This window comes from Parasteatoda tepidariorum, chromosome 5, assembly GCF_982258835.1.
Source record: "Parasteatoda tepidariorum strain Cologne lab strain chromosome 5, Ptep-v5.0, whole genome shotgun sequence".
In the NCBI taxonomy this organism is placed as follows: Eukaryota; Metazoa; Arthropoda; class Arachnida; order Araneae; family Theridiidae; genus Parasteatoda; species Parasteatoda tepidariorum.
The window spans coordinates 90774864-90799767 of record NC_141759.1 but is presented as its reverse complement, the minus strand read 5'-3'; the positions used below and the strand labels follow the sequence as shown (position 1 = coordinate 90799767).

At 26.4% G+C, this 24904-nt stretch overlaps 1 protein-coding gene across 2 annotated transcripts; it reads right to left on the bottom strand.

The window, feature by feature from the left end:
* Positions 1 to 3195: 3195 nt before the first annotated feature.
* LOC107436430 (ras association domain-containing protein 1) lies at positions 3196 to 24841 on the bottom strand. 2 transcript variants are annotated; one of them, XM_016048159.4, is made up of 9 exons: positions 24717 to 24841; positions 19843 to 20091; positions 13776 to 13986; positions 11621 to 11754; positions 9875 to 9976; positions 7888 to 8078; positions 5545 to 5657; positions 5345 to 5454; positions 3196 to 3430 (listed from the first exon to the last, which is right to left on the bottom strand). In XM_016048159.4, exons 2-9 carry the CDS (start codon positions 20026 to 20028, stop codon positions 3266 to 3268), a joined length of 1212 nt encoding a protein of 403 aa, XP_015903645.3. In that variant the 5' UTR covers positions 20029 to 20091; positions 24717 to 24841; the 3' UTR covers positions 3196 to 3265. The 2 variants fall into 2 exon arrangements, with proteins under 2 accessions (XP_015903645.3, XP_015903646.3); XM_016048160.4 differs by having other exon boundaries at positions 24619 to 24786.
* Between the last annotated feature and the right edge of the window lie 63 nt (positions 24842 to 24904).

The window sequence follows — 24904 nt, the reverse complement described above, 5'->3', positions numbered from 1 at the left end:
TAGTACGTATAACAGCACAAAAATGAAGTGATTTTAATAAAGCAAAATTTAAATAAAAATACAAAATGAATATGATGGTACAAAAGGTTTATAAATACCTTTTTATAAATAAATGCGAATCTGAACGAATTTATATTTTTTTAGTGTAAATAAAATATATAATTGAAAGACATCCAAGAGCAAATTAAACATTGCAAATATGCATTTATAATCAGGCTACCTATAACTTAAGCTGCTATATCTAATTTCGTAAACTGATAATGATTGCATGCATTACAGGGCTGTTTCAATCTGTAAAGATATCACAAAAATAGCAACATCCAAGTGCCAATAATTTTGACAGAACATATAAATAAAAATAGTTAAACACAAGACTGAAACAAAAAAAACACCATTTTACACAAGAAATTATAAATGATTGTGTTTGATCGATAGTAAACAGTACTAATGCAATCAATTTGATATTGCACTGCTTTAACGAATATGGATATTTTAATTAACACTTAACACAAAATGAAATATTTGATCAAAAGATAATTATCCAGAAACAGTACTTTGAAAAAAGCATCTTGTTCACACTTTCAAACTAGTTTTATAGTGACTGCATTAAAATTTTGGAGAAAAAAAAATTTGTGACCATAATAGATTCAACATATTAAAAATAAAATTAGTTTTTAATATTAAGTAGAAAATATCACTTTTTAAATAAAAAATTATATACCTTCAAGCTGCGTTTGGGATTGGTGAAATACATAACTTAAAAATCAGAACTGTAAAAAATAACATCTTTCCAGACAAAATTTTGAATAAAATTTGCACAACTTTGTCTACTTTATAAAATAATTATAGCCCAAATTTAAAAAGTATTCAGAAGGTTTAAATATATATTTGACAACAATGTATTTAATGTAAAAAGATTATACGTAAATGTATATTTTGAATATAAAATAGGAACAATAACATTAAAAGCATAGCCGAATCATAGCTTTTAACCTGTGTTTTACGTGTAGTCGGCGTAATTTTATTTATAAAATCTGATATCACTTGCTTTAAGAATTATTTTAACTATTTCACTTTCCAGATATTTTTTTAATACTTCAAATTTTTCAATGGTAAATATTTTCCGCTTAAGCCGACTATGTGCCTGCATTATAAACGTGTTTTCTCTCATGGTACTCAAGATTGAAAGAAATATATAGAAGTAAACACCGCTTAAACTTATGCAGCTACAATTCTTAGAAGATTAATGTATTTTTTCCATAATTTGAAATGTTGAGGTCTAGAATAGGATTTTTAAGTTATAAAATGACATTTTTGAAAGAAATGAAAAGAAAAACATTTGATTGTAATAAATAACAACAAATTAAAAATAGTTCTTTTTTTCAAATTCCTAAATAATTGTAATTAATTAATGACTAGAATTTAATTTCCTGTTAATATTTCCAAATTGTAATGCGTATTTTCACATATTAAAAAAAAACTATAAATGGTAATGAACAAGTATAATGGAACACATTTTGAATATGACAATATCTTACAAGTGTAAATAGTTTCTAAAATAAACAGCATACATAAATGAAATTACTCAAATGCTACAAAATAATAAAAAACGATATTTATAATATAGTGAGCTACTCATTAAATTGCACATTAAGTTTTAGTTTTATTAATTAAAAGAAAAAATACTAAAAATATTCACATTTATAATTAACATTGATACTTTTTAAACAAATATTCAAATAGTTTTTAAAAATGATATTAATATAAATTATTATTATATGATATTAATATAAATGATATGATATAAAATTAAAGTCTTTAATAATTTTAATGAGCACTTTTGGCATTAAGAAAATTCTAACTTTTGTTAAAAATATGGCTTAATCTAGAACTTACTAATAATCTAATATTCTACTATATTATGTAAACTGGAATCATACAACTTTTAAAGTATTAGTTAAGAAATTAGAAAGCCAATCTAAATTTACTTCAATTTGATAATTTAAACTTAAAGAGTTTCATAAAGCTTAAATAGAAAGAAATAATAAAGTTCAAAAGAAAAAATCTATTTTAGTTACAGCACACACAGAAAAATTCTTTGAGATTTAAATGGAAAAATCCTTAAACATAATAGTTTCAAATAAACTGCAAATTCGATATGAAAGTTTAAACAAACTTAAATTGCAAACTGAACTAAAATTAATTCAAAGAAAAAATAGAGCGAAAAGTGGAAGCTGCACATAAACTTTTATTTAATTAAATTATAGGATTAAGTTTTAAAAAAAACGTTTTATTCCTAAAAAGAGCAAGCAATTTAAATTAACAATTCATTGCTATTCTTATTTTTAAATTAAACACTCTATTTGTTCCCCTAAAAAAAGATAGCAATGAAATTAAAAATACTAGATTTTTCATGTTAGATATTTTTAAAGAAAAAAATACCAAAAGATTTTTAAGTAATTTTTAATTCTTTGAATTAATTTAATTACTTTCTACAGTTTACTTTAAATAGTTTTTTCTTCAATTTATTTGTAATTATTTTGTTGAATAATGCTATAATTCTTGAAAAAATGCTGAATAAAAATTCTTAAAATTAGTAGTATAAATAGAAAACAATTCAAAATATAAGCCTATTTTCTTGAGAAAAAAAATAATCAAAATAAATAACATAGCTGCTAAAATTTTTAAACAAGTTTTTTTTTTAATTTTATAAAAACATAAGAAAAAGAAGGTAATTACACTATAAAAAATTACATTAAAATTACCGGGAATTTACACAAATGGCAAAAATTGCCGCAAAAGAACACATAAACAAAAATCTCTCGCATCTTTGGTATAACTAACTAAAAGTTATATTTTAAATTACGATTTTCTAAAAAAGAAAATTTTAAAAAATTGCATGATAATCAGACCAAACAGCAAATCATCAAGAGTATATTTTCAGGATAAAAAAAGCTACGTTTTCTATCACTAATATTATCTTGAAGTTTTATGTCAAAGTTTGAAAATTGCTCAGATTATCTGTTTACTAACAACAGAATACTAACAAACCACAATATTTACAAATAAACAATAAAAAATAATCCATCAACCACGATATTTAAGAATATATATTATATATGTCAGAGAATATTCTCAATATTCAAGATATTGAGTAAAAAAATGCTATATAAATGATCACAGATCAGAAAAATATTTAACCTGTTTGTTGTTTTTTATCAATAAATACCTAGCTTTAATTTCACATTATTTTAAACTAGGTTGTCTAGCTAGTTTCAGATATATCTGATTGAGGAATAGTATTCATGACGTCCTGAATTTTTTCATGCAGCATTTTGTACTTGAGTTTTACTTGATTAATGTACTCTTCCTCTTCTAAGTCCAGAATTTTCAGAAAATTATTAAGCTCAGGGATTGCAAACTGCTCCCACTGAAAAAGAAAACAATGACTACAAAATTTTTTTCAACATAAAGGTTTAGAGTCAGAAGCAAAAGTACCGAATTTCCAGACTAGCTATCAACAATCAGAAGAACACACAAGCATATACAGTTAGCATTCACAGAATTCAAATAATTGTTTGATGACAGGATGCATAGTCAGATTTTTCATAAAAAAAATAAGCATCTTTTAGGCACTGTTTAACAGTAGAAAGACTAAAACTTAGTATATATACCTATATAACCTTAGTATATAACCTTAGTATATATACTTAGGGTAATATATACCTATATTGCCCAAAAGTCATCAAAATGACTGAATTGTGAAAGAATAACTAATGTGTAAAGAAATTTGTTTAAAATTAATTTTTTTATACTATTTACAGTTATATAACAAGTTATTAATAAATATTAACAATAAAAAAAATTATATGTTGTACAAAAAGTTACAAAATTTTAAGAAATTGTGTCATTATATACACCATTATTTTTCTTAACTGAAATTTAAAAGCAGTCAAAATGACTTCCTTGGGCAATCTAGCGTTTAGCACCCAAAAAACATTTTTAATCACTATTCAAAAAAAAAAAATCATAATTAGGATCTGTGCAGCAATAAAAATTATTTTTTTTATAGTTTAAAGTTCTTAATTTAAGAACATAAAATCAATAAAATTCAAAAACAATTTTCACAAAATCATGATAAAATAACTAGTTTATGATAAATATTGGAAAGAGAATTATGAAATTCATGCATTTTTTGTCATTTAGAATGACAATCGACACTTCAAAGAAAAAATCTTTTTTTAAAAGATAGAAAATTAAGCACTTTTTACAAACCCTGAATAAAAAAAAGTACCTTTAAGGGTTTTAAAAAAACGTAAATCAAAAATAAGCACTTTTTAAAAACGATATGCACTCTGCCCTATTTTTGATTTTAAAATCTCATTTCTGGTGTATAAATCTACCGCTATCAATAAGTCGATTATTTCTATAGACGTCATGAGTCGAATGATAGACTAAAAGAAGTGGAATTTCAAAAACTTTGGCTGGGGTGAAGACTAATTTTTGTGGGATTCGAATGATGATGAAGTAGAATCTATTGCAGAGTAGGATGCATATGATGACAGAGCTAACATTATTTAATCTGACAAATAAGATGTTCTAGAATCTTTAAATGTAAAGCTTTATTGTACAATCGAAAAGTTATCATTGAACTTCTATTTTTTGAAATAAACTTGAATAAATTAACTTCACTTATTTTCAATTTTCTCTGAACGTAATTTTAGTTTTTTTTTTAAAAAACCTTTATCTGTAACGAAAATATGAGAGAAAATGCAATATTAATTGTATACATATGAAGAATAACTTTTGAAAAGAGTAAATCTATACTTATCTTTCTCCTTGTTTATAGAGCATTGATATTTTAGTATCAACAAATGTCCTAATTAATTACCGGAGCATAACTTCTGATTTTCGTAACATTTTTGGGGTTTGAAGAGTTTAATTATGCACTGGGATGTAAGGTAGTGCAATTTTAAAACACATATATTTCTTAATTAAATATAGATATACAAAATTAATAAATTTAAGCAAGAATTTACTGTTAAAGTAAAAAAGTAACATTTAGATATAAGTACTAAATTTAAAATTATATGATGCTGAAACTTTTTTATATCAATAGATAAAGAATTCATATTTTAAATAACATTTAGTAAAAAAGAGGCAAAGATATATGGAAATCTTATGTCTTAAGACACATAGTTTAAAAAATCTAGCAAAATCACTGATTTTTGATTATCAGGAATTTCGTTTTTACATATTTTTCTCAAAAACTAAACTATTTCTGAATCTAAGCCTTTCATAAATGCTTAAATACAATACAGTACAAGTTCAGTATTATACATACAATAATATCCTCTGTTTCATTTTCTTGTAATACAAAATGCTTATCTTCATCACAGGCATACAGTGCTAGCAACAATGGTATCTCATGATCCTGAATTCTTCGCAGTTTTGCTGATAAAAATAACAAAACAAATTAAGATTAAAAAAAAAAAAAAACACCGACCACATTTTGAATTCAATCAGTTTAAATATTTTACATACCTTTATTAAAACCATTGGAATAGGTCCTTTCATATAAGGCAAATTTGTGAGGATTGTCAGCTACTTTAAATTTTTTCAGCAAAGCATTGATGACTTCTCGGGCAGAGTATTCACTACAAAAAAAAGGAGAAAAAAGTAAAAAGCTGAAAAATAAGGTATATTTGCTGCATAATTTTTACAACAAATATATTTTTACTAAAACTAAATTTAACCTTATTTAAAATGACTCTCAAGTGATATCAAATTAAAACAAGAACTTCATGGCATAAAAGCCAGTATGGCTAAAATGCAAATAAAGCATTAACATTACAATGCATATTTCTGCGTAAGTCAATTTAAACTTTCTTCATTTTTTTAGATTGAAAGCACACTTCTTTCATAAATATTAATATCATTTATTTAAAAGATTTATGTATTAAAAGATTCATTAAGCATGGAGTTGACTAGTTAGCTTAGAAGATAAAACTTTAAAAAAAAATTTATTCAATTAAATCAACTTGCACACAAAAATATGAATTCATTGTTGTTGATAAATATTAAAAAGCATTGCCTTGTAATATCTGTATAAATGTAACTCAGGGTGCATAGCCAAATCTTTCAACAAAAAATAAGCACCTTTTAAGTACTTTTTATCAGCCTTTCATCCCTTCAGTGGCTCGATAAATGAGTACCAAGCATGCTTGGGAACTAATCACTGGGGGTTCTGCGTTCGGCTGACCACCTGACCGGAACATCTGCACCCTAGAGCCCAAGGTCAAGAAAACTGAGATGGGCATAGTAGGCCTTGGCCCTCTAGGGCTGTCGCGCCGCTGAGTTTAGTTTAGTAAGTACTTTTTAAGCACTTAAAAATATTTTCACGCACTATATACATTAACAAAATGCAAAATAATTTTAAAAGACTTTACATGATCATGATAAAATAACTAGTTTCTGACAAAGAACTCTTTTCTTGATAAAATTAGCCACCATAAAGAGATCGAGTATTGAGACATTTTTCGGTTCGATTTCAGAGGGTGGAAAATGAAGCCCGAATTTGAGAATATTTTGCAAAATGCAGCTGAGCTGCACTCGAGAGCGTAAGAATCTCATCAAACTCAGTTCGGTATACACACTTGCGGACCAGTAAGTAATTCATCAAACATGTAAAATGATTGGCGCTTTCATACACAACGGATTTCATACTTCGAGCTTTGGACTCAATGCAGACATTGTTTGTTGGTTGACTTGACAGTCAAAACAATGAAGAAACGAACAAAAATATATTATTTTCAATTAAAATGGTTTTCAGGTAAGTTTACGATCTTATTTTTTGAATTTATTTCAATTCGGGGTTGCCACAGAAAAAAATGAACAAATAGTTGCTTCTAGTAGCCTAAAGCATGAAAATAGTCGCCTAAAATTATGAAAATAATTGCCTAAATGAGAACAAAAATTTTTCAATAATGTGACTAAACATTTATTAAATAACTTCATTGCAATATACCATGATCCATTTAGTCAAGTTGATGGCCTATATGATAATTTTTAAATAAACGTTAGTGTTCTAGCACTAAATTTTTATATAAAAAAATTAGTATATTTGCAGAACATGAAATATTTTTAAATGCTGGAAATAATGCAGAAAAATAATTTTCGTTGAAAAAAACATACTCTTTTTAAATATGAAAAGCATTTCAAGCATCATAGTATCGTATTAAAAATTGGGTTCTTTAAAATCATGCAGAGTTTCGTAGCAATAACTGTTGAAAAGGCGATTGAGAAACAATATAGATTCACAATGGAAATTGAGCGCATTAAAAAGTTATGACTCAAATTTTTAATTCAATATTTTTTTATTTTTTAGAATGAAAAAAAATTCATCATATTTAGAAGCTACCGTGGGCCGCAGGTTGTCAACCCTATGCATGCTAAAAAAAAACATTGCACAGAAAAGTCTCCCAATAGTCTCCTTTTCCTGAAAATAGTTGCTTTCATAGCCTTTTCAGGCAAAAAAAGTAGCCATAGTTGCCTCAGGTCGAAAATAGTTGCAAATAGTCGCATTTTAGTCACATGTGGCAACCCTGCAATTGTTTTTAATATATAATCATAATTAACACTCTGCAAATTAATTTTTTGCATAATATATAAATATATTTATAGTTAATACAGATATAATATTAAAAAGAATCCTATTGTATTCCCTAAGTATGCAGGCCCTCAATACAACTCTATATATCCCTCTGCAACAATACATTTATTTGGTCCCCAAAATATTGTTGTAGCAAGGTTTTATTGTAGTTAGCAGCCCTGCATTTAACAGTTTGACCTAAAATAGATAAATTTTTTAAAAAAATGATGCATTACCTGGTTATGTGCAAGGCTTTAACAGTATCTCGAGGTAAATAAAAAGAAGTTAATGTTTTTCTACCACAATCATCTTCTTCTTTTAGAATATCATAGATGGAAGGTGGACGTGTCCCAGCAATTACATTGATTGGCCTTGTTAGGTTCATGTGGACACGAATAAACCCGTGTAGCGTTTCACCATCTTCTTGCTTTAAAATAACATAAGAAAAAACATATTATTACAAAACTGTAACTGCACTAAAACTGTAATATGAATAAGAACACATGATGTAAAAATAAATAAGAACATAAGATGATCTTTAAGATGAACAATACACATTAAAACTGCCATTTTGGCAGCAATGATAAAAGAATCATGATGGTGACTGTCTGCTGGTTTTTATTTTGAGCCTCAAATAGAGAATTAAAAATTGCTAGTTCAAAAGAGTAGAAATACTGGATTATTTGTTGATAGCAATCACAATCATCGCTGCTTTTACAAAAGGCAACTTGCAATGGGTACAAGTTAGAGATGAGACAGGTTCAGACTGGCTCATTTAGGGTGCATAACCAGATTTTTCAACAAAAAATAAGTACTTTTGAAGCACTCAAAAAACATTTTTAATTACCTTCCAAAAAATCATAATCGAGATGTGTGCAGCAATAAAAAATATTTTATTCTATCGTTTAAAGTTCTTAATTTATGAACATATAATTCAAAAACATTTGTATAATCATGATAAAATAACTAGTTTCTCATAAATATTGCACAGAAAATTGTGAAAATCATGTATTTTTTGTAATTTAGAATGGCAATCGCCATGGCAAAGAAAAAATCTCAATTAAAAAGATAGAAAATTAAGCCCTTTTTACAAACCCTGAATTAAAAAAAAGCATCTTTAAGGGCTTTTAAAAAAAATGCAAATTAAAAATAAGCACCTTTAAGCACTTTTTAAAATCGCTACACACCCTGTCATTTAATGAAGGCTCATTTAATGAAGAAATGAAATGATAAAATTCACGTGGGCCCATTTAATGAAGAAAAGGCATTGGACTAGCAATAAAATTTCTTTTAACTATTTTATTATTTTTAAAAAAATTATCAGTTCAGTTATTCCTTTTAAAAAATCTAAAATTTATAAGATGAAAATAAAAAACAAATATGGTGATCTGCTGATGAGTTGGGAAGCTGACACTAATTGTCAAGGGACTTTTATTTTGCTTAAGATTTTTAGTTTATTTTTTAATTTTTATTTTAGCCATCTTGTAATTTGAGAGAATTCAATTTTTCTATTTGCTTTGTCTTTTACAAGTTAGAAATAAAAAAAGAGTTAATGAATAATTTTCTTGTTTAGACAGCAAGAGCCAAGTGACCACAACATTTGCCTTTATACATTAAACTTGGGATCAAAGTAATCCTATATATCTTGGGCTTGGATTAAAATTCTACGGGCTATTACTTCAAAAAGTGAACCCACCAGGTGTATTTGAATAACATTCAACGTAAGCAAAGTCAGCAATAAATTTTGGTCAGCGGCAAAAAAGAGCCATATTTTTAAACTTGAAAGTGAACTTGGAAACTGGAAAGTTTTTAATTTACAGTTTCAACAATTTATGAAAAATTAAAGAGGCAATCAAAAAAAATTTATTTTGAAGAAATAATGGTTCGAAAAAATTCTATAAAATACTTTTGTTTAATCAAATAATTTCTCATGCAAAGGAATGGCCGATCTGCATTTTAATTAAACTTTTTAAACCTTAAGTTTTGTTCACACTCAGAGTATTTTTCCTAAAATGCAAAGTTAAAAAAATTTAAATGTCTTTACACCAATTAAAAAATTACTGCTTATATATTTTGATCAAAGTAGCAATACTTGTTTTTAAAACTTGTTTTATTTCAATGCAGCGTACTAAAACTTTGAAAATAACATTTACATAGTAAATTTAAAATAGGCAAACTTACAAAAACTAATAACTTCAGTAAAATTAAAAATGAAATTCCTACCAAAACCATTTCAGAACTATGGTGCAATGCATTATAGCGTTCAATTCTATGACGTAACTCTTCCCCATCAAGATGTTCAAAAAATAAAGGTGACAACCTGTCCTGTAAAATGCAAAAATAACAAGGTTTCAAACGAAATAATCAGCACTTCAATTAGCAAATTTACAAATAAAGTCACTAATATATCTATGACACTGTTATTTTACATAAGGACTACGCTCAGATTAGTATTATTTAGTTATTAGAAATGAAATACTGAAGAAATTTGATTATTCGAAGCTCCATCACAAAAATACCTATTTTAACTCAAGTCAATTCTCAAATAGTTTTTCTAAACTTCATTTAATGTTTTTACTTTAAAAATATTCCTAAAAAATACTTAAAAAAATAAAACAAAAAAAAGTAGAACAAAAACATGGAGCGCACAATATAAAACTGGAAAACATAAAAACAAAAAATTTTGCTTTTCTGGATTTTTAATATATAGATTTATTTATTTTTTTTCAAATATTATTTATATTTGATGCATAAATATATTTGAAATATATATAATACATTTGAAATAGATATAACATATTTGAAATATAGATATAATATATTTGAAATATATATAATATATTTGAAATATATATGATAAATTTTAATTATATTTTCAAAGATCAAAATTTCTATTTCTCTTTTCATTAATCTTCATTATTTTCCATGCTTTCTCGATATTTTAAACTTATTTAATGCGTTCTATATACTTGCAGCTCATGAGCAGTAAATAAAACTTATCAATTTTCTTCCTTTTTCTCTTTTTATCCTTCATCTTTATTGTGCTATATATATATATATATATATATATATATATATATATATATATATATATATATATATATATATATATATATATATATATATATATTATATACACACACAGGGTGGTCAATCAAATCAGGTTTCAAATTTCCAGGTTAACAGGGTTTTTTTTTCTCATAAAGTGTAGAATGGGTACAAGAAAAGAAAATTAGTAAATAATTAAAATTAGTAAAATTGAAAAATAAAAATGTCCAGCTTTTCTTTAAAATTTGCTGATTTTTCCAGGTTTTTATCAAAAATTCCCTGACTTTTCCAGTATAAAATAATTCTCTCTCTATATATATATACAGGGGTCTGTCCAGACATTTTGTGAAAGGTCCGCTTTTGTAAAATTGTGAAAAAATTACTTGTACCAATTTGTTAATATAAAATAAACGTTAAGTCACATTCTTTCAACCAGGGTCCGCTTTTGTGAATTTGTGCAAATAAGGTCCGTTATTGCAAAAAACCTTTTTCAAGGAGTTTTTAAATTGTAAAGACATACAAGATTATGCTCAACACTGTAAATATATAATTTCAAAAAATTTAATTTTAAAAAATAAACAGCAATTGCAGCTACTAAATTAGCGATGCAACATATAAATATTTGGTATTTAGCCTATACTGCTGAACGCAGAATATAAATTTCGGGCGAATAAAGCAAGAAGATAAAATTTAGTTCGTTTACATCTGTCTTTCCTTCCCCCCTCCCTTCCTGGGAAGGGTTCAATCGATTAGCAAAACAATAATGAAGATAAACAAATTTGTGAAGGGTCCGATTAAAAGATAAATTATTTTGTGAAGGGTCCGTTTTTATGAAAAGATATTTTGTGAAGGGTCCGTTAACGGACCCAAATTTCTTCTAAACAGACCCCTGATATATAATGATAAAAAAGTGACAATTACCCTCTCTCTAACATCACTTTTTAAAGTGTTGTCAATTATTTCACTGAAATTGGTTGTTTGTGTATCACCAGATGATCCTTTACAGTCAAGCGTCACAAGATGTTGACACCTCTGGTGACAGGTATAACGACAATCTAAAATGAAAACACTTTTATAAACTCAGCAACAAAACATTGGAAAATTTCTAATTCAATTTTTTCCAATAAATACAGATATATTCACTTTATTCACTGAACCCATTATTATTCATTTTGAAACCATTAAAAATTGGTCTTAATCTCAAAACAATAAAAAAAATTTCAAATTCAGCCAGACTTCATTCGAAATTTTCATTAAACAACTACACGGCAAAGAAAGCGTTTGAAGAATCCTATTTCTTCTAGAACAGTAAAAAAAAAGATGCAGAAACTAGTCAAAATGTAAGAAACTAATGATGATCAGTACAATTTAGCAATAGTATTATAAGAATGTACTAAATTTAAGCAACTTAAATTTAATATAGTCTCAGAAAGCTAAAAGTTTTTTTCACATCTACTATTTAATAAAAATAATTATTTTCACATTATTTTAGTTACATACAGAATTTTAAAATCTATTTATTATATTATTTAAAATTCAGTTTGAGTAGTCATACTAAACAGAATTTAATTTCATAAATTGGTATGAAATTATGAATTCAATATGTGAGTATAGTAGTGTTTTGACTTGAAAATTTAGAGGCACAAAAAATTTTTATTACAATATTTTAATGCTTCATAAAATAAGGTCTTGCTATACTTAAGTGCGTAAAAAATTGAAGAACTACAGTTTTTCCAATTTATAAGAAAAGCATTAAATTTGTATTTATTTCAAAGTTATTTTTTTGTTTTCTCTCATTCAAATATGATACATAAATTAGCTTGGAAATTAACATTGTCATTTAAAACAGATTTTAAATATAAAATGTTAAAAAGTTGTTGAGGAAAATTTATGATGAAAAAATTGATAATTCAGCGCCTCTTTAAAAAGAATTACTCAAGTGCCTGATTTAAAATTCTCATGTTCTTAAATAAAAAAATATGGAGTCTTAAATAAAAAATATGGAGATATTTAAAACTATACGGAAAACTGGGGCAAAAACTGCATAAAAAAATTAAGTATTGGCGATTTAAATGGGCTACAGATGGTGTAGAGCAGAACTTTCTTCCGATGGCAACACTTTGCATAGTTTTAACATTAGTGTGTGGAGAGTCATACAAGAAGGAAATATGTCAGTTTCTGTCTTGATTTTGAAATTGTATAAAATATTTTAAGCTGGGAAACTATTTGGAATTAAAATCTATATTGAAAATCTATAAAATCTATATTGAACGAAAAATATTAAGAGAGGGGAAAATATGATAGTACATTCCTATACAACTAAAAAAAAAGGAGACAGAAGACATGGAACAGATCTTTTTCTTAGATGGCGTACCCGAGCATTGTGATTAAGAATGAAATCATCATCATCAATGGCTCGACAGCCCAGCGTCAGCTTTGGCCTTCTCAAGAAATTTTTTCTCGGCTAACCCTTTTCCTGCTAGCGTTTTCCAGTTTTTAGTTTCTAAGACCAAAAGGTCTTTTACTAGGCCATCTATTCATCTCAAATGCGGCCTATTCATCTCAAATTTCGTGTGCCAACTGGTCTGACATTGAAAACATTTTTTGTGGTACAGTTTTTGTCCATTCGGATAGCATAGCCTGCCCATTTTATTCTTTGTCATTTAATAAAGTTAATAATGTCAGATTCATTATATGAGTGATAAATCTCTAAATTTGTTGTGAATGAAATAGTTTAATAAAAAAAAAATATCTCAATTACAAGTAGAAATTTGCGTGTCATCGTATAATGCATTGATTTATCAAAATTTGAAGGAAAAAAACATGTAGAAATTTGTGTGAAAGACTGCTAAAAAAGCATTTAAAAAAACAATGAATTTAGGAGAGAACTAAACACAATTTTTTCTTAATATTTTGATTCCTGCATCTTACTTTAGATATCTTTGTTGACTTGAAAATCTATTTATTGACATTTCTACTAATGCCTAAGTCCAGACCCTAAAGCAGTCAAATTTTTAAGGTTATGCTGAAATTTGAAAAAAAAAAATCAAAATTTGAAAGAAAAAGAGATTCTTACTAAGGCATCTAAGACAATCTGTTGAGTTGTATAGGCCCCAGATAAAATCTCCACAACAGTCACACCAAGTTGGATTCTTTAAGCTGGAAATTTGAAATTGGTGTCCAATTCCTCTTTCAGCTGGTTCCAACTCCACAACACCAAAGCTTGCTAACTCAATTAATTCTCTGGGTCTCAATGTACCTGCAACATCACCATCTGAATACCTATCCTAAAAGAACATGCAAAATATATCAACACAAGGTTTTTTTTAAACATAATTGTACCTTTGCATGGTTACAAAGGTAATAAATTTCTTTTAAACTCACGATCATTATAAATGCATGTCACATATCTACGTAACAAACAGTTGGCTGAATTTAAATAAACTGAAGTGATTTTCCCTCAAAAATAGTATAAATAGAATTATTTATTTCCAGTTATCATGGTTGGAATTAAATAAAACAGCAGTTGAATTAAATAAAAATTTATTGTTTTTTTTTAATTACTTACTAATAATATTAAAATCGTTACGACTTCAGCAGGGGTCTGTCTAGGTTTTTCTGAGAAGTACCTATTTTGTGAAAATTTAGACATGATTTGCGAAAAATTAAAAATTATATTTAAAAATTATATTTAAAAATCAACACAAAAATATGGATTTATCGTTTCTTAAGGGATACAAAAATAAAATTTTAAGAAAAAGTATTTTCTGAAACTACCGTTTTTCCTAAAATTAAATTTGTGAAACTACCGTTTTTCCTAAAGTTGAATTTGTGAAAGTACCGCTAAACGGTAGTAAATTCGGCTTGGTCAGACCCCTGTTTAGATAATACAGTACAGAACCCGTTATCCGGAAATCAGAAAACCGGAACGAAATTCAATACATTTTCCTACCATTTTTTTTTTTAAAAAATTTTTTTTTCCTCATAAGATTTTAGGACGTTTCTTTCTTTTTTGAAAGATGTTTACCTTACCATCATTTTGGAAATAATCATTAGAGTATTACTTCATCATTTTTTCTTCTTTTTAAGATTATTTCCAAATAATTTCTTTTTTTTTAGTTGGGTTTAACAATAAAAAAAAAAATGATTTTTGTAGCGATTCAGAAAACCGGAAAAATCAGTTATCCGGAATAGCGATGGTCCCGATCGTTCCGAATAATCGGTTTCCTACTGTACTTAAGGAGTAAGATATGTTAATTTAAAGATCAACTGGAATAAAAAAAATCCCATAAGATATAATGATTTTTTTATATGATTTTTTTTCATTTAAACATTTTTATTATAAGGTTGTTATACAAAAAGCATTTAGGCAACAGCCCATTGTGGGCCAGAAGGTCATGAAGGATAAAATCCCACAAATTTGTGATAAACAGCAAGATTATGGCAATGGGGTCAGCACTGTGCATAGGCCACCTTTACCATCCATAAGAGCTCGGTGGGCTTCATGCGCCCACTGGGAAAAAGGTATATGCTAAATAATATTTTTAATAAATATTTATATTAACATTATCGATAAAAGCTAAACAACCTTATAATGAGTAGGCCCATAACCTATGAATAATGCCATAATTAGGACTGGGCTATAAATCGATATATCGCGACATATCGATTTAACGCCTATATCGGCAAACCGATACAGCGGCTTTCATTCCAAGCGATGCATCAGAAATCTGATTTAAGTCGTCGAGTGAAGAAGACGATATAACGATATAGCGATATAGCGATACACGCAAGGACTTTCTCTTACGTTCCGATGCCAACTCGCGCTGTGGAAGACGATATTGTTTCGTTATGTTGAGACGGCCTTGACTGATGAGCGGTAGAATCAGAATCACTTTTGAGACCTTATATCGTTATATCACATGTTCGTTTTCGCAACTTCGCGATTTGAAATCGTTTCTTGTAGATTATTTTCAATGGGATTAACTTCGTGATCGCCGTCGTAACCTTGTTCTGAACGCAATCTATTATTGAAAAGAATTTATAAAGAAAAGTTTCTTCATTAATTAGGTATGTTTTTTATTTATTTTCTGACAAAACTTTTTTTATATTTTTAAATGTGAAAATTATCGGAAATCTAATTTAAGGCACCCATAAGGAATTAAATTACAAAGTAAATAAATTTGTTAGGTTATTTTTTTACTTTCTTTTAATTTATTAAAAACCTTTCGGATAAAACTTCTAATAATTTAATGGGCTTCTATTACTGATTTTAAATTTATAAATCTTTAGTTGTTTTTATTTTTAGAAATAAAGTTAAAACAAAACTTATTTTTTGGACATAAGTCAATAAACTTTATTTGTTCAAAAGAATTTGAAAAGTTTGCGAATTTTATTCATTTCTTTTTTTTTTTTTTTTTATCAATTACTACTTCGTTTTATTAGAGAGTAAAATTATTATTTTTTTTTAATTTTAGTTTTATATTATTAGTTAATTAGCTAAATATATTACCGAATATCACAATTCTTTTGTTCTATTTTTAAGAATTTAATTAAGAAACTTTGCCTTACTTTGTTTTTCGTTCATAATTCGGTCATTATTTAATTTAATTTAATTATTTATATGAAATAATAATAAAAATAGTGTTTAAGAAGCATTTTTTTTCTAAAATTTATTTAGCTCTTTGTTTTAAGCATACAAATAATTTTTTAACGAACTTATTTTTTAAATTTTGTTCCTATGCTGTTAGGTAAATATATTGATAAATTTCACTTTTATTTATTTTTTTATTTTTAAACTAAGAAATCTTTTGTTATTTGCGTGATCATTTTTAGAAAATATAGCAAAACTTGTGTTTACTTCTTCATTAAGAATTTGAACATTACGATCGAACTTCATAATTCTGTAATTATTTACGCATAATAGTACAAGCAAATATTGATTTGTTAAAAAAAGTTTCTTTTTTTAAAAAAAAAAAAATATTTTTAACACTTTGTTTTAAGTGTATAATGAATTTCTTAACAAGCTTTTTTTTTAATTTTTTAAATTTTCTTTCAATAATTTTAGCTAGATATCTTTATAAAATTCCCTTTTTATTTTTAAACTGAGAAATCTTTCAGAGAACGAAAATTTTAAGAAATTATTACAAATCTCATGTTTACTTTTTAGTTTAAAATTCGAACATTTTTAATTTTAAACTTCGGCTTTTAGTCAATCTAACTTTTATTTTAATTAAAATATATTTTGAAATTTTAAAATCAGCTTTTGTTTAATAACAATATTTTTTTTCATTAAGGGTGTTTTAGGGGTTAACTTAAATTAAGACTGCTTATACCTTATAAACGATAAAGAAGTGCAAATATTTCATTCTGTATCTACACACATTTTTTCAATAAATATTTTAAGTAAGATTTGTACATCTTAGTCAATTTATTTAATATCTTTCTTTAGCAAAACATATATATTTTCAAATTTATAAATTGATTTAAATCAATATGCGTATGAAGTCTTGATAGAAATCTGACTTTCTGTGCCTTAAAGTAAATGAAATTCAAAAATACTATATCGCGATACATCGCTATATCGCGATGGAAAACTGACGATATATCACGATATATAATTTCTAATATCGCCCAGTCCTAGCCATAATATAAACACATATACTATAGTTTTGTTCCGATAGTGAAGAACCTTCTTCAATAATAAATACAGAATGTAAAAGGATAACTCAGAGATACAAATGTTTGTCTCTGTCATTCTGTGTTTGATCAATGAAGAATGTTCTTCATTAAAAAATCATAACTATAGTATATGTGTTTGGATGACATTATTTGTACTTATTTTTTATAGTTTAGCTTTATTCAATAATAGCAACAAAGTTAACTATTATTGCTTTCATTGGCATAGCAAATATTTAGTAACAGGGTGCTAGTCAAATTTTTCAACAAAAAATAAGCACCTTTTAAGTACTTTTCAAGCACTCAAAAAATATTTTTTATCACTTTCCAAAAAAATCAGAATTAGGATCAGATTAGGATCTAATGCAGTAATAAAAGTTATTTTTTTCTATGGTTTAAAGTTCCTAATTTATAAACATAAAATCAATAAAATTCAAAAACTTTACATAATCATGATAAAATAACTAATTTCTGATAAATATTGAAGAGAAAAATTGAAAAAATCATGCATTTTTTGTAATTTATAATAAAATGGACACGGCAAAGAAAAATCTCTTTTTAAAATATAGAAAATAAAGCACATTTTACAAATCCCGAATAAAATAAAGCACCTTTAAGGCTTTTCAAAAATGCAAATCAAAAATAAGCATCTTTAAGTACTTTTTAAAAGCGTTATGCACCCTTGTGTAAGGTAGAGTACATTGAAATGGAAAAAAATTGATTGTGCAATAATGAAATTCATCCCTTCTCCACAACAAAAAGACTACTATGACAATCTTTTATAAGAAGCATAAACTAAGTAATTGTAGAGTTCAGAGGTAATGATTGAGAAATAAATTATTTATTTAAAAATGAGCTTTAATTGATACTTCTTTATTTAAATTACTGTGATGTGCCCTTTCTCCGTTTCCCTGAGCTCAAGTCACCTTAAACATTTTAATCCACCTAAATATTTTAAATGCTTAAAAGCCAGGCCCAAATAGTTTAATTTTTTATCTATATGAAAATAATTACTTAAAAATTAATTTATGCAAATATTTTATTTCAACAATAGTCTGTTAAACCAATGAACCACTGAAAATTTGGGAAATAGTTTGTATTTCTGATTTCAATATAATTCATAAAGTATGTTATTTTCCTACTTATATCATTATATCGTTAATGTTGTGCCCTAAATAATCATAATTATATTTTTTTACATATTTTAATTAGTGTATACAAAGAAACATTAAAATTATCATATATGCAGTAAATCATAAAAAAATTAAATAACCCACAATAATATTCGAAATATCTTATAAATATGTTCTAAAATCAGTGATAGAAAAACCTTTAAAAATAAATATTCAGTGAAAATTTCAAAAAATAATAATAAGATGTATTTTGAAATTTACATAATCAGAATTCAGGCATCTAAATAAATAAATTAATAAATAAAGAAATAAAAATAATAACATTTCTTCAAAAATACAATAACTAACTTTAATAATGCTTTAATTTTTCCCCATTCAAAATTCTTAAAGTTGATTATTTAATTTATAATGATTAAAAATTTTTTTAAAAGAATTTTCAATACCTTTTTTTTAACCACATTCATCATAAAAGAAAAGTATAGTGTCATCTGTTAAGCCATTTGAAATGCAACAAATCATACATCATCTAATTGAAATTTCATATGTAAATTAGAATCAATAAAATGAAACTTTACCAAAACTCTGTTTTTGATCACTTGGATCTTTAAAGTGAGGAGAAATATAGAGAAATTAAGCTCCATTGTATGTTGTTTGATTAGTGTTGATTTCAAATACGAAGATTCAGAAGAAAAATATCATCTTGCTTTAAGATTAAAGCATCAGACAAGATCCTTTGCTAGAAGATCAATAATAAATAAAACTTGGAGAAAAAAAAATTACAAATAAATAAAGAGGATTTAGGCATTTTTTTAATTTTGTCAACTAGGTTGGAAGGGTACAATGTAATATTCAAACAGACAATTTGAGGCAAAATAATAAATGAAGACTTAAGTAAAATATATGTATTATTATCTGCACCAAAATGGCCACAAAACTTCGGTGACAAGCAGGCAGTGCCACAGAAAAAACTTTTTAAAAAAAATAATAATAATAAATAAATAAATTAACACAGAATGGGACATGTTTAAAGAATAAAATTTGCAGATACCGACTGGCAAGGCATTACATACTGTTTACAATTTAAACAGAAGAAACTGAAAAAATAAATAAATATATAAACACAGAATGGGACTACCTTGAAGTATAGCCCCCGTCTAGCAAGATATAACATCAGGTTCTTAAATTATTCCAAGCACAAGAACTAACAGCTTGGTACTTTGGAGATTTCAGTTGGCGGCATAAACATGTACCAACACAGAAATATCTCATAGTTTTTAAAAATTATGTTTTTCGTTTAAATGCTTAAAAATTTCAAATTATACTTCATCATACCTTGGATTTGTTTCTTCTGCGAAAAGGATGAGGAAATGCAAAATTTTGGAGAATTCCAGAGGGAGAAAAATTGAGTTTGATACGAACATCCCCATCACTGCCAGATATAGGTCTAGGTTTTCTTCCTCTAATTGGAGTTACTGGAGGAGTATAAGCTCGCCGTATGCTTTTGTAATCAGAGAACATAACAAGTCTTGATTGTTAAGGTGTAATTAGATTTTCATCTTTATTTCTACTTGAAATCTTTAACTGAAATAAACAAAACAAGTTAGAAAAAATACATCCATATTAAAACGTATCTTAAAAGTACAATAATATTTCGACGACTTGAGGCGTGACAGTGCTAACAACTACTAAAAGCTTGAATTCCAAAAAAAATCTATAAATAAACTGAAATAAAGCAATTATACAGCTAAAAATGTTCATTCCTGACTTGTAAAAGAGTTTGCAAAAATATGTAACAATCTGAATCCAAGCCTTATAGCAATCTGCAACAATACTTTTCAAAGCATTGTAGCAATCAGTAACAATACTTTTTTAAGCATTGTAGTAATGGTAACAATAATTCCTTTAAGCATTGTAGCAATCGAGAACAATACCTTTCTAAGCATTGTAGCAATCGAGAACAATACCTTTCTAAGCATTGTAGCAATCTGTATCTGAAATAAAGCAATTACACTACTTAAAGCAGCTTAAAATGTTCTTCCCTGACTTGTAAAAGAGTTTGCAGAAATATGTAACAATCTTTTTCTAAGCCTTATAGCAATCTGCAACAATACTTTTCTAAGCATTGTAGCAATCGGTAACAATACTTTTTTAAGCATTGTAGAAATCGAGAACAATATCTTTCTAAGCACTGTAGCAATCTGTATCTGAAACTGAAATAAAGCAATTACACTACTTAAAGCAGCTTAAAATGTTCTTCCCTGACTTGTAAAAGAGTTTGCAGAAATATGTAACAATCTTTTTCTAAGCCTTATAACAATCTGCAACAATACCTTTTTAAGCATTGTAATAATTTGTAACAATAACACTTTTTTAAGCACTGTAGCAATCGGCAACAATACTTTTTTAAGCATTGTAGCAATCGGGAACGATACTTTTCTAAGCATTGTAACAATCTCGGACGATGCTTTTTTAAGCATTGTAGAAATCTATTAGAATACTTTTTTTAAGTGTCACACTTTGATCTATGGGTCATGGTGATAAAACACAGATTATTTTAAAATTTTGTTTTTCCCTTTTTAGATGCAAACTACTATTTTCCATGGTTGGATGGCTTTGCATGACAGGTGTAGTAATTCTTTCACATGTTCTATATGTGTTGGTCATTCCTTGGCTGCTAAACTGATTTTTTTTCTAATAACTCAGAATTATAAGAAAGGGCCATTCTCCTGTTATGCACGGGACATTTGCAGGCCTTTGAAGTATATAAAAATAGTAAAATAATGGGGTAATTAATTTTTTTTCACAATTCAATTCAAAACAAGTCTGTTTCTTAAAGACTGCATTGAAAACAAATCAAAATTTAAAGTTTAAATACTAGAAAAGGGATTTAATATAGTCGTTATGCACGGGACTCAGAAAAAAGATTAATTTCTACCCTGACTTCTATTTTTCGTAAACTCTGTGAATTTAGAACTTGTATATTGTCATTATGTTTTTTTCTTAACTGATAAATATTACTTCTATTCAATTATGCTACATGTTTTCCAAATACATTATTTGATAAAATTCTAATTTTATTTTATTTGTGTTATGCACGGGACATACCTAATGTTATGCACGGGACATGTCTGCAATTTATTACACAAGGAAGCATACACTTGATTTAATTATGTATATTTTGAAGTGGCAACACTAATTCATAGTTTGAATTTAGTTTGGTGATCTGGATTAGAAGTTTTATAAATCATTATAAAGGATAATTACAACTGTATCACCAAGGAAAGCAAACAGAGTTTAGGAATAATACACCATCAAGAAGGCAAATTGAAAATACCTACAAGATTTATCAAGCTTTCATGAGAAAATCATTAAAATCTTTACCTAAATCTCCAACCAAAAAAAAAAAAAAAAAAAAAACAGTAGCTTCTGCAATTGCTACAAATTTTGACTTAAACATGTAAGCTAGTCAGAAAAATACTATTAGTGATGAAGAGTCACCTAATTTAGTACGATAAATTTTTTTCCGTCCAGATATGTTTTTAACAGCACCAGGAATGAAAGATGAAGTTAGTTTGGAAGAATGGTGAGAAAATTAAATTAAGAAATATTATTTGGTGACATATCTGAATGAAGCATCAGAGTTGGCAAGGTTTAGGAAAGAAAGGATTAATCCACGGTTTAAACTGTCCTGTCCAAAACTATATGGATCAAATTATATTAAAATTTTAAAAAAATAATGTGAAAAATAAAAGATTAATTTTTGAACAAGGAGCAAAATGAAGACAAGTTTTTGTTTCGTTAAAAAAATTATTATTCCTTTAAATATTGTATTATTTATCCTTATGCAAAAACGTAATTTATAAATACTAAAAGCATATTTAAAGGATAAGGTACTCACTTTTTTTATTCAATGAATTGTGCAGCTTCAAAAGTTATTAATCTTTTTCCTATTATATTATATTATTTTCCTTTAATAAGTTAAAGTAAATTGTATAAAAAATATAAAATATTTATTAATGTATGTAATTATTATTTGCACAATAGTTTCACATATAGAATTTTTATCTTTTACCAATGTTTAAGGTTTTGGACACTTTAAAACAGTTCAGGAGAGTTATAGGCAGTTAAGACAGTTCCAATTGTGCAGTCTGCGGAAGATTTTGTAAATGTTGTAAAAAAAGCTATGCCACCTACTACAGTGATGCTATTTTTAGATTAAGATATAAACAGAGATAATAATATGTGGGCCAACGCAAGAGTAATACCAGGAATTTCTAAAATGCATGGAATTACATATTCGCCTTCTGGTTTAAAATTTTATAAAAATGCTGTAGCACCAATAAAAATAAATCTTAATACCAGGGCAATTAACACCACAAAAAGTATTGGAGGTAATTGGGTTGTTGTGAAATCTGATAATAGTTTATATGCTGGAGAAGTTACGCAAGTGCTGGGAAATGATATTGAAGTTTCTGCCATGGAAAAGCCTAGAAAATATTGGAAATGGCCTAAACGGGAAGATAAAGTATTTTACAACATGAGGAAGTTGTTAAAGTTACTCAGCCACCTACAGTTATAAATGCTCTTGGAGTTTTTGGTCTTTCCAATTTTTAGAGAAATCTAAGTTATGCACGGGACATGAAAACAAGTGCTAATTTTTTTATCTAATATTAAACTTAGAGGAACTTCCTTTGTAATATAAGTCGGTACTAGGAGAAAGAAAGTAAAATTGAAGCAGTTTGTGTTTCGTCCTAAAAATAAATGAGAAAAATAAAAATTATCATGTTTTAGTGTTATGCACGGGACAACCAATTTTTGCTCAAATAAATTTTTATTTTTTTACATAATTTTAATATGATTTTTAAATTTTTAATTTATTTTTAAATAAGAGCATTATATAGATATATGAAAAAAAAGAAGAAAATTGAAATGCTATAATATTTTTTCAGCTAAGGAAATAAATGTAAATATGTTGATTATAACAAGAAAACTTAAAAAGTACAATGCTAAATTTCAAGAATTGATTCCATAATAAAAATTTAAATATAACTATTATTGTATCTCATTTTTTAAGATTTAACCTATGTACTTTATTATTGAATAAATTAAAAATATGTACAAGTAGGGTAAAAATTGAGGTTTAGAATGTTTACAGTGGAGAATGGCCCGAAAGGGAAACAACTGAGACTGTAGTTATCGAGACACTACTGTATAATTTGATATATTATACTCATTTTAAAAATTAAATTGTTATAAAATAAAATTCTTGTGTTCAGTTATTTTATTTATAAAATAAAAATTATTTTACAAAAGTTAAAAAAATAAAAATTAAATTTTATCTTTGAAAATTTAGTACAAAATTCGAATATTTATTTCTATTTTGTAATAATGTAGTCTCATACAAATAATGGCAAAAATATAATGGTAATTACAAAAGTTATATTTTTTAAACAGATTTTTTTCCTTTAGAAAAACTTATAAGTTTTAAAAACATCAAAATTGATTTATTAAATCCTTTTTTATTAATTTCAACTGGCTTTAAACTTTTCTCTGTTTGATATTTATAATATTTCTAGGTTTTATAACTTAATTATTGTTGACAGAGAAAAACATACACTTCGGATATTATATAATTAACTATTAATTTAAACCACACAACTATCCACGCACTTTTATAACGCTTAAAATATAAGTTATACAAAATAATTTAGGAAGAACAATTAGTTTTTTGAAATGTTTAAAATTAAAACGTATATAGAAAGCAAAGGAAAAATTTTAGGACAACGAAGAGTTATTAGCGAAGCAAAATAACAACTCAACTGTTATGTCATATCCGAATTACAAAATACAAACTTCTGCTAATTTTAAAGATATTATTTAGTATTAAAGGGATATCTAATTTGTGAAAAATATAATAAAATGCGATTGATTTTAACCAAATACATATTCATATTTAAAACACGTATAGGCATAACAAATGATACGGTTGGCCAAAGACATATTTTGAACTTTTGTCACATAAGCATTCATCTTAAGTCATTTTTGAATATGTTAAAGCAAACTTCAAAATAAATTATACTTATTGTAAGGAAAATATGAAAAAGTTACCCTTTTACAACACGGATAGCTAAAATAGATGTTCTTTGAAAACTACTGCGTACAAAATAAAACTTTTAAAATTAAATGCACAATTGATTTAATTTTACCTGTAGTTCGACGCACTTTTAGTTAAATTAACGCAACATTAGCGAAACGAAACAAAAATATTTTTTATTTGTTGTCTTTTCTATTTTCATCCAACCGAGTTGAGATGTAATTCAGTGATATTTTTATACGGAATAAACTTAAGTTCAGAAATCTGGTTCGTAATATTAAGAAATACAACAGTACGAAG

Coding starts and splice junctions, on each gene's coding strand:
- LOC107436430 (XM_016048159.4), bottom strand. CDS start 20,028: ATGTTCTCTGATTACAAAAGCATACGGCGAGCTTATACTCCTCCAGTA. Junction 13,987..19,842: donor GCAGAAGAAACAAATCCAAG/GTATGATGAAGT, acceptor ATGTTCTTTTAG/GATAGGTATTCAGATGGTGA. Junction 3,431..5,344: donor ATGAAACAGAGGATATTATT/GTATGTATAATA, acceptor TTTCTTTTTCAG/TGGGAGCAGTTTGCAATCCC.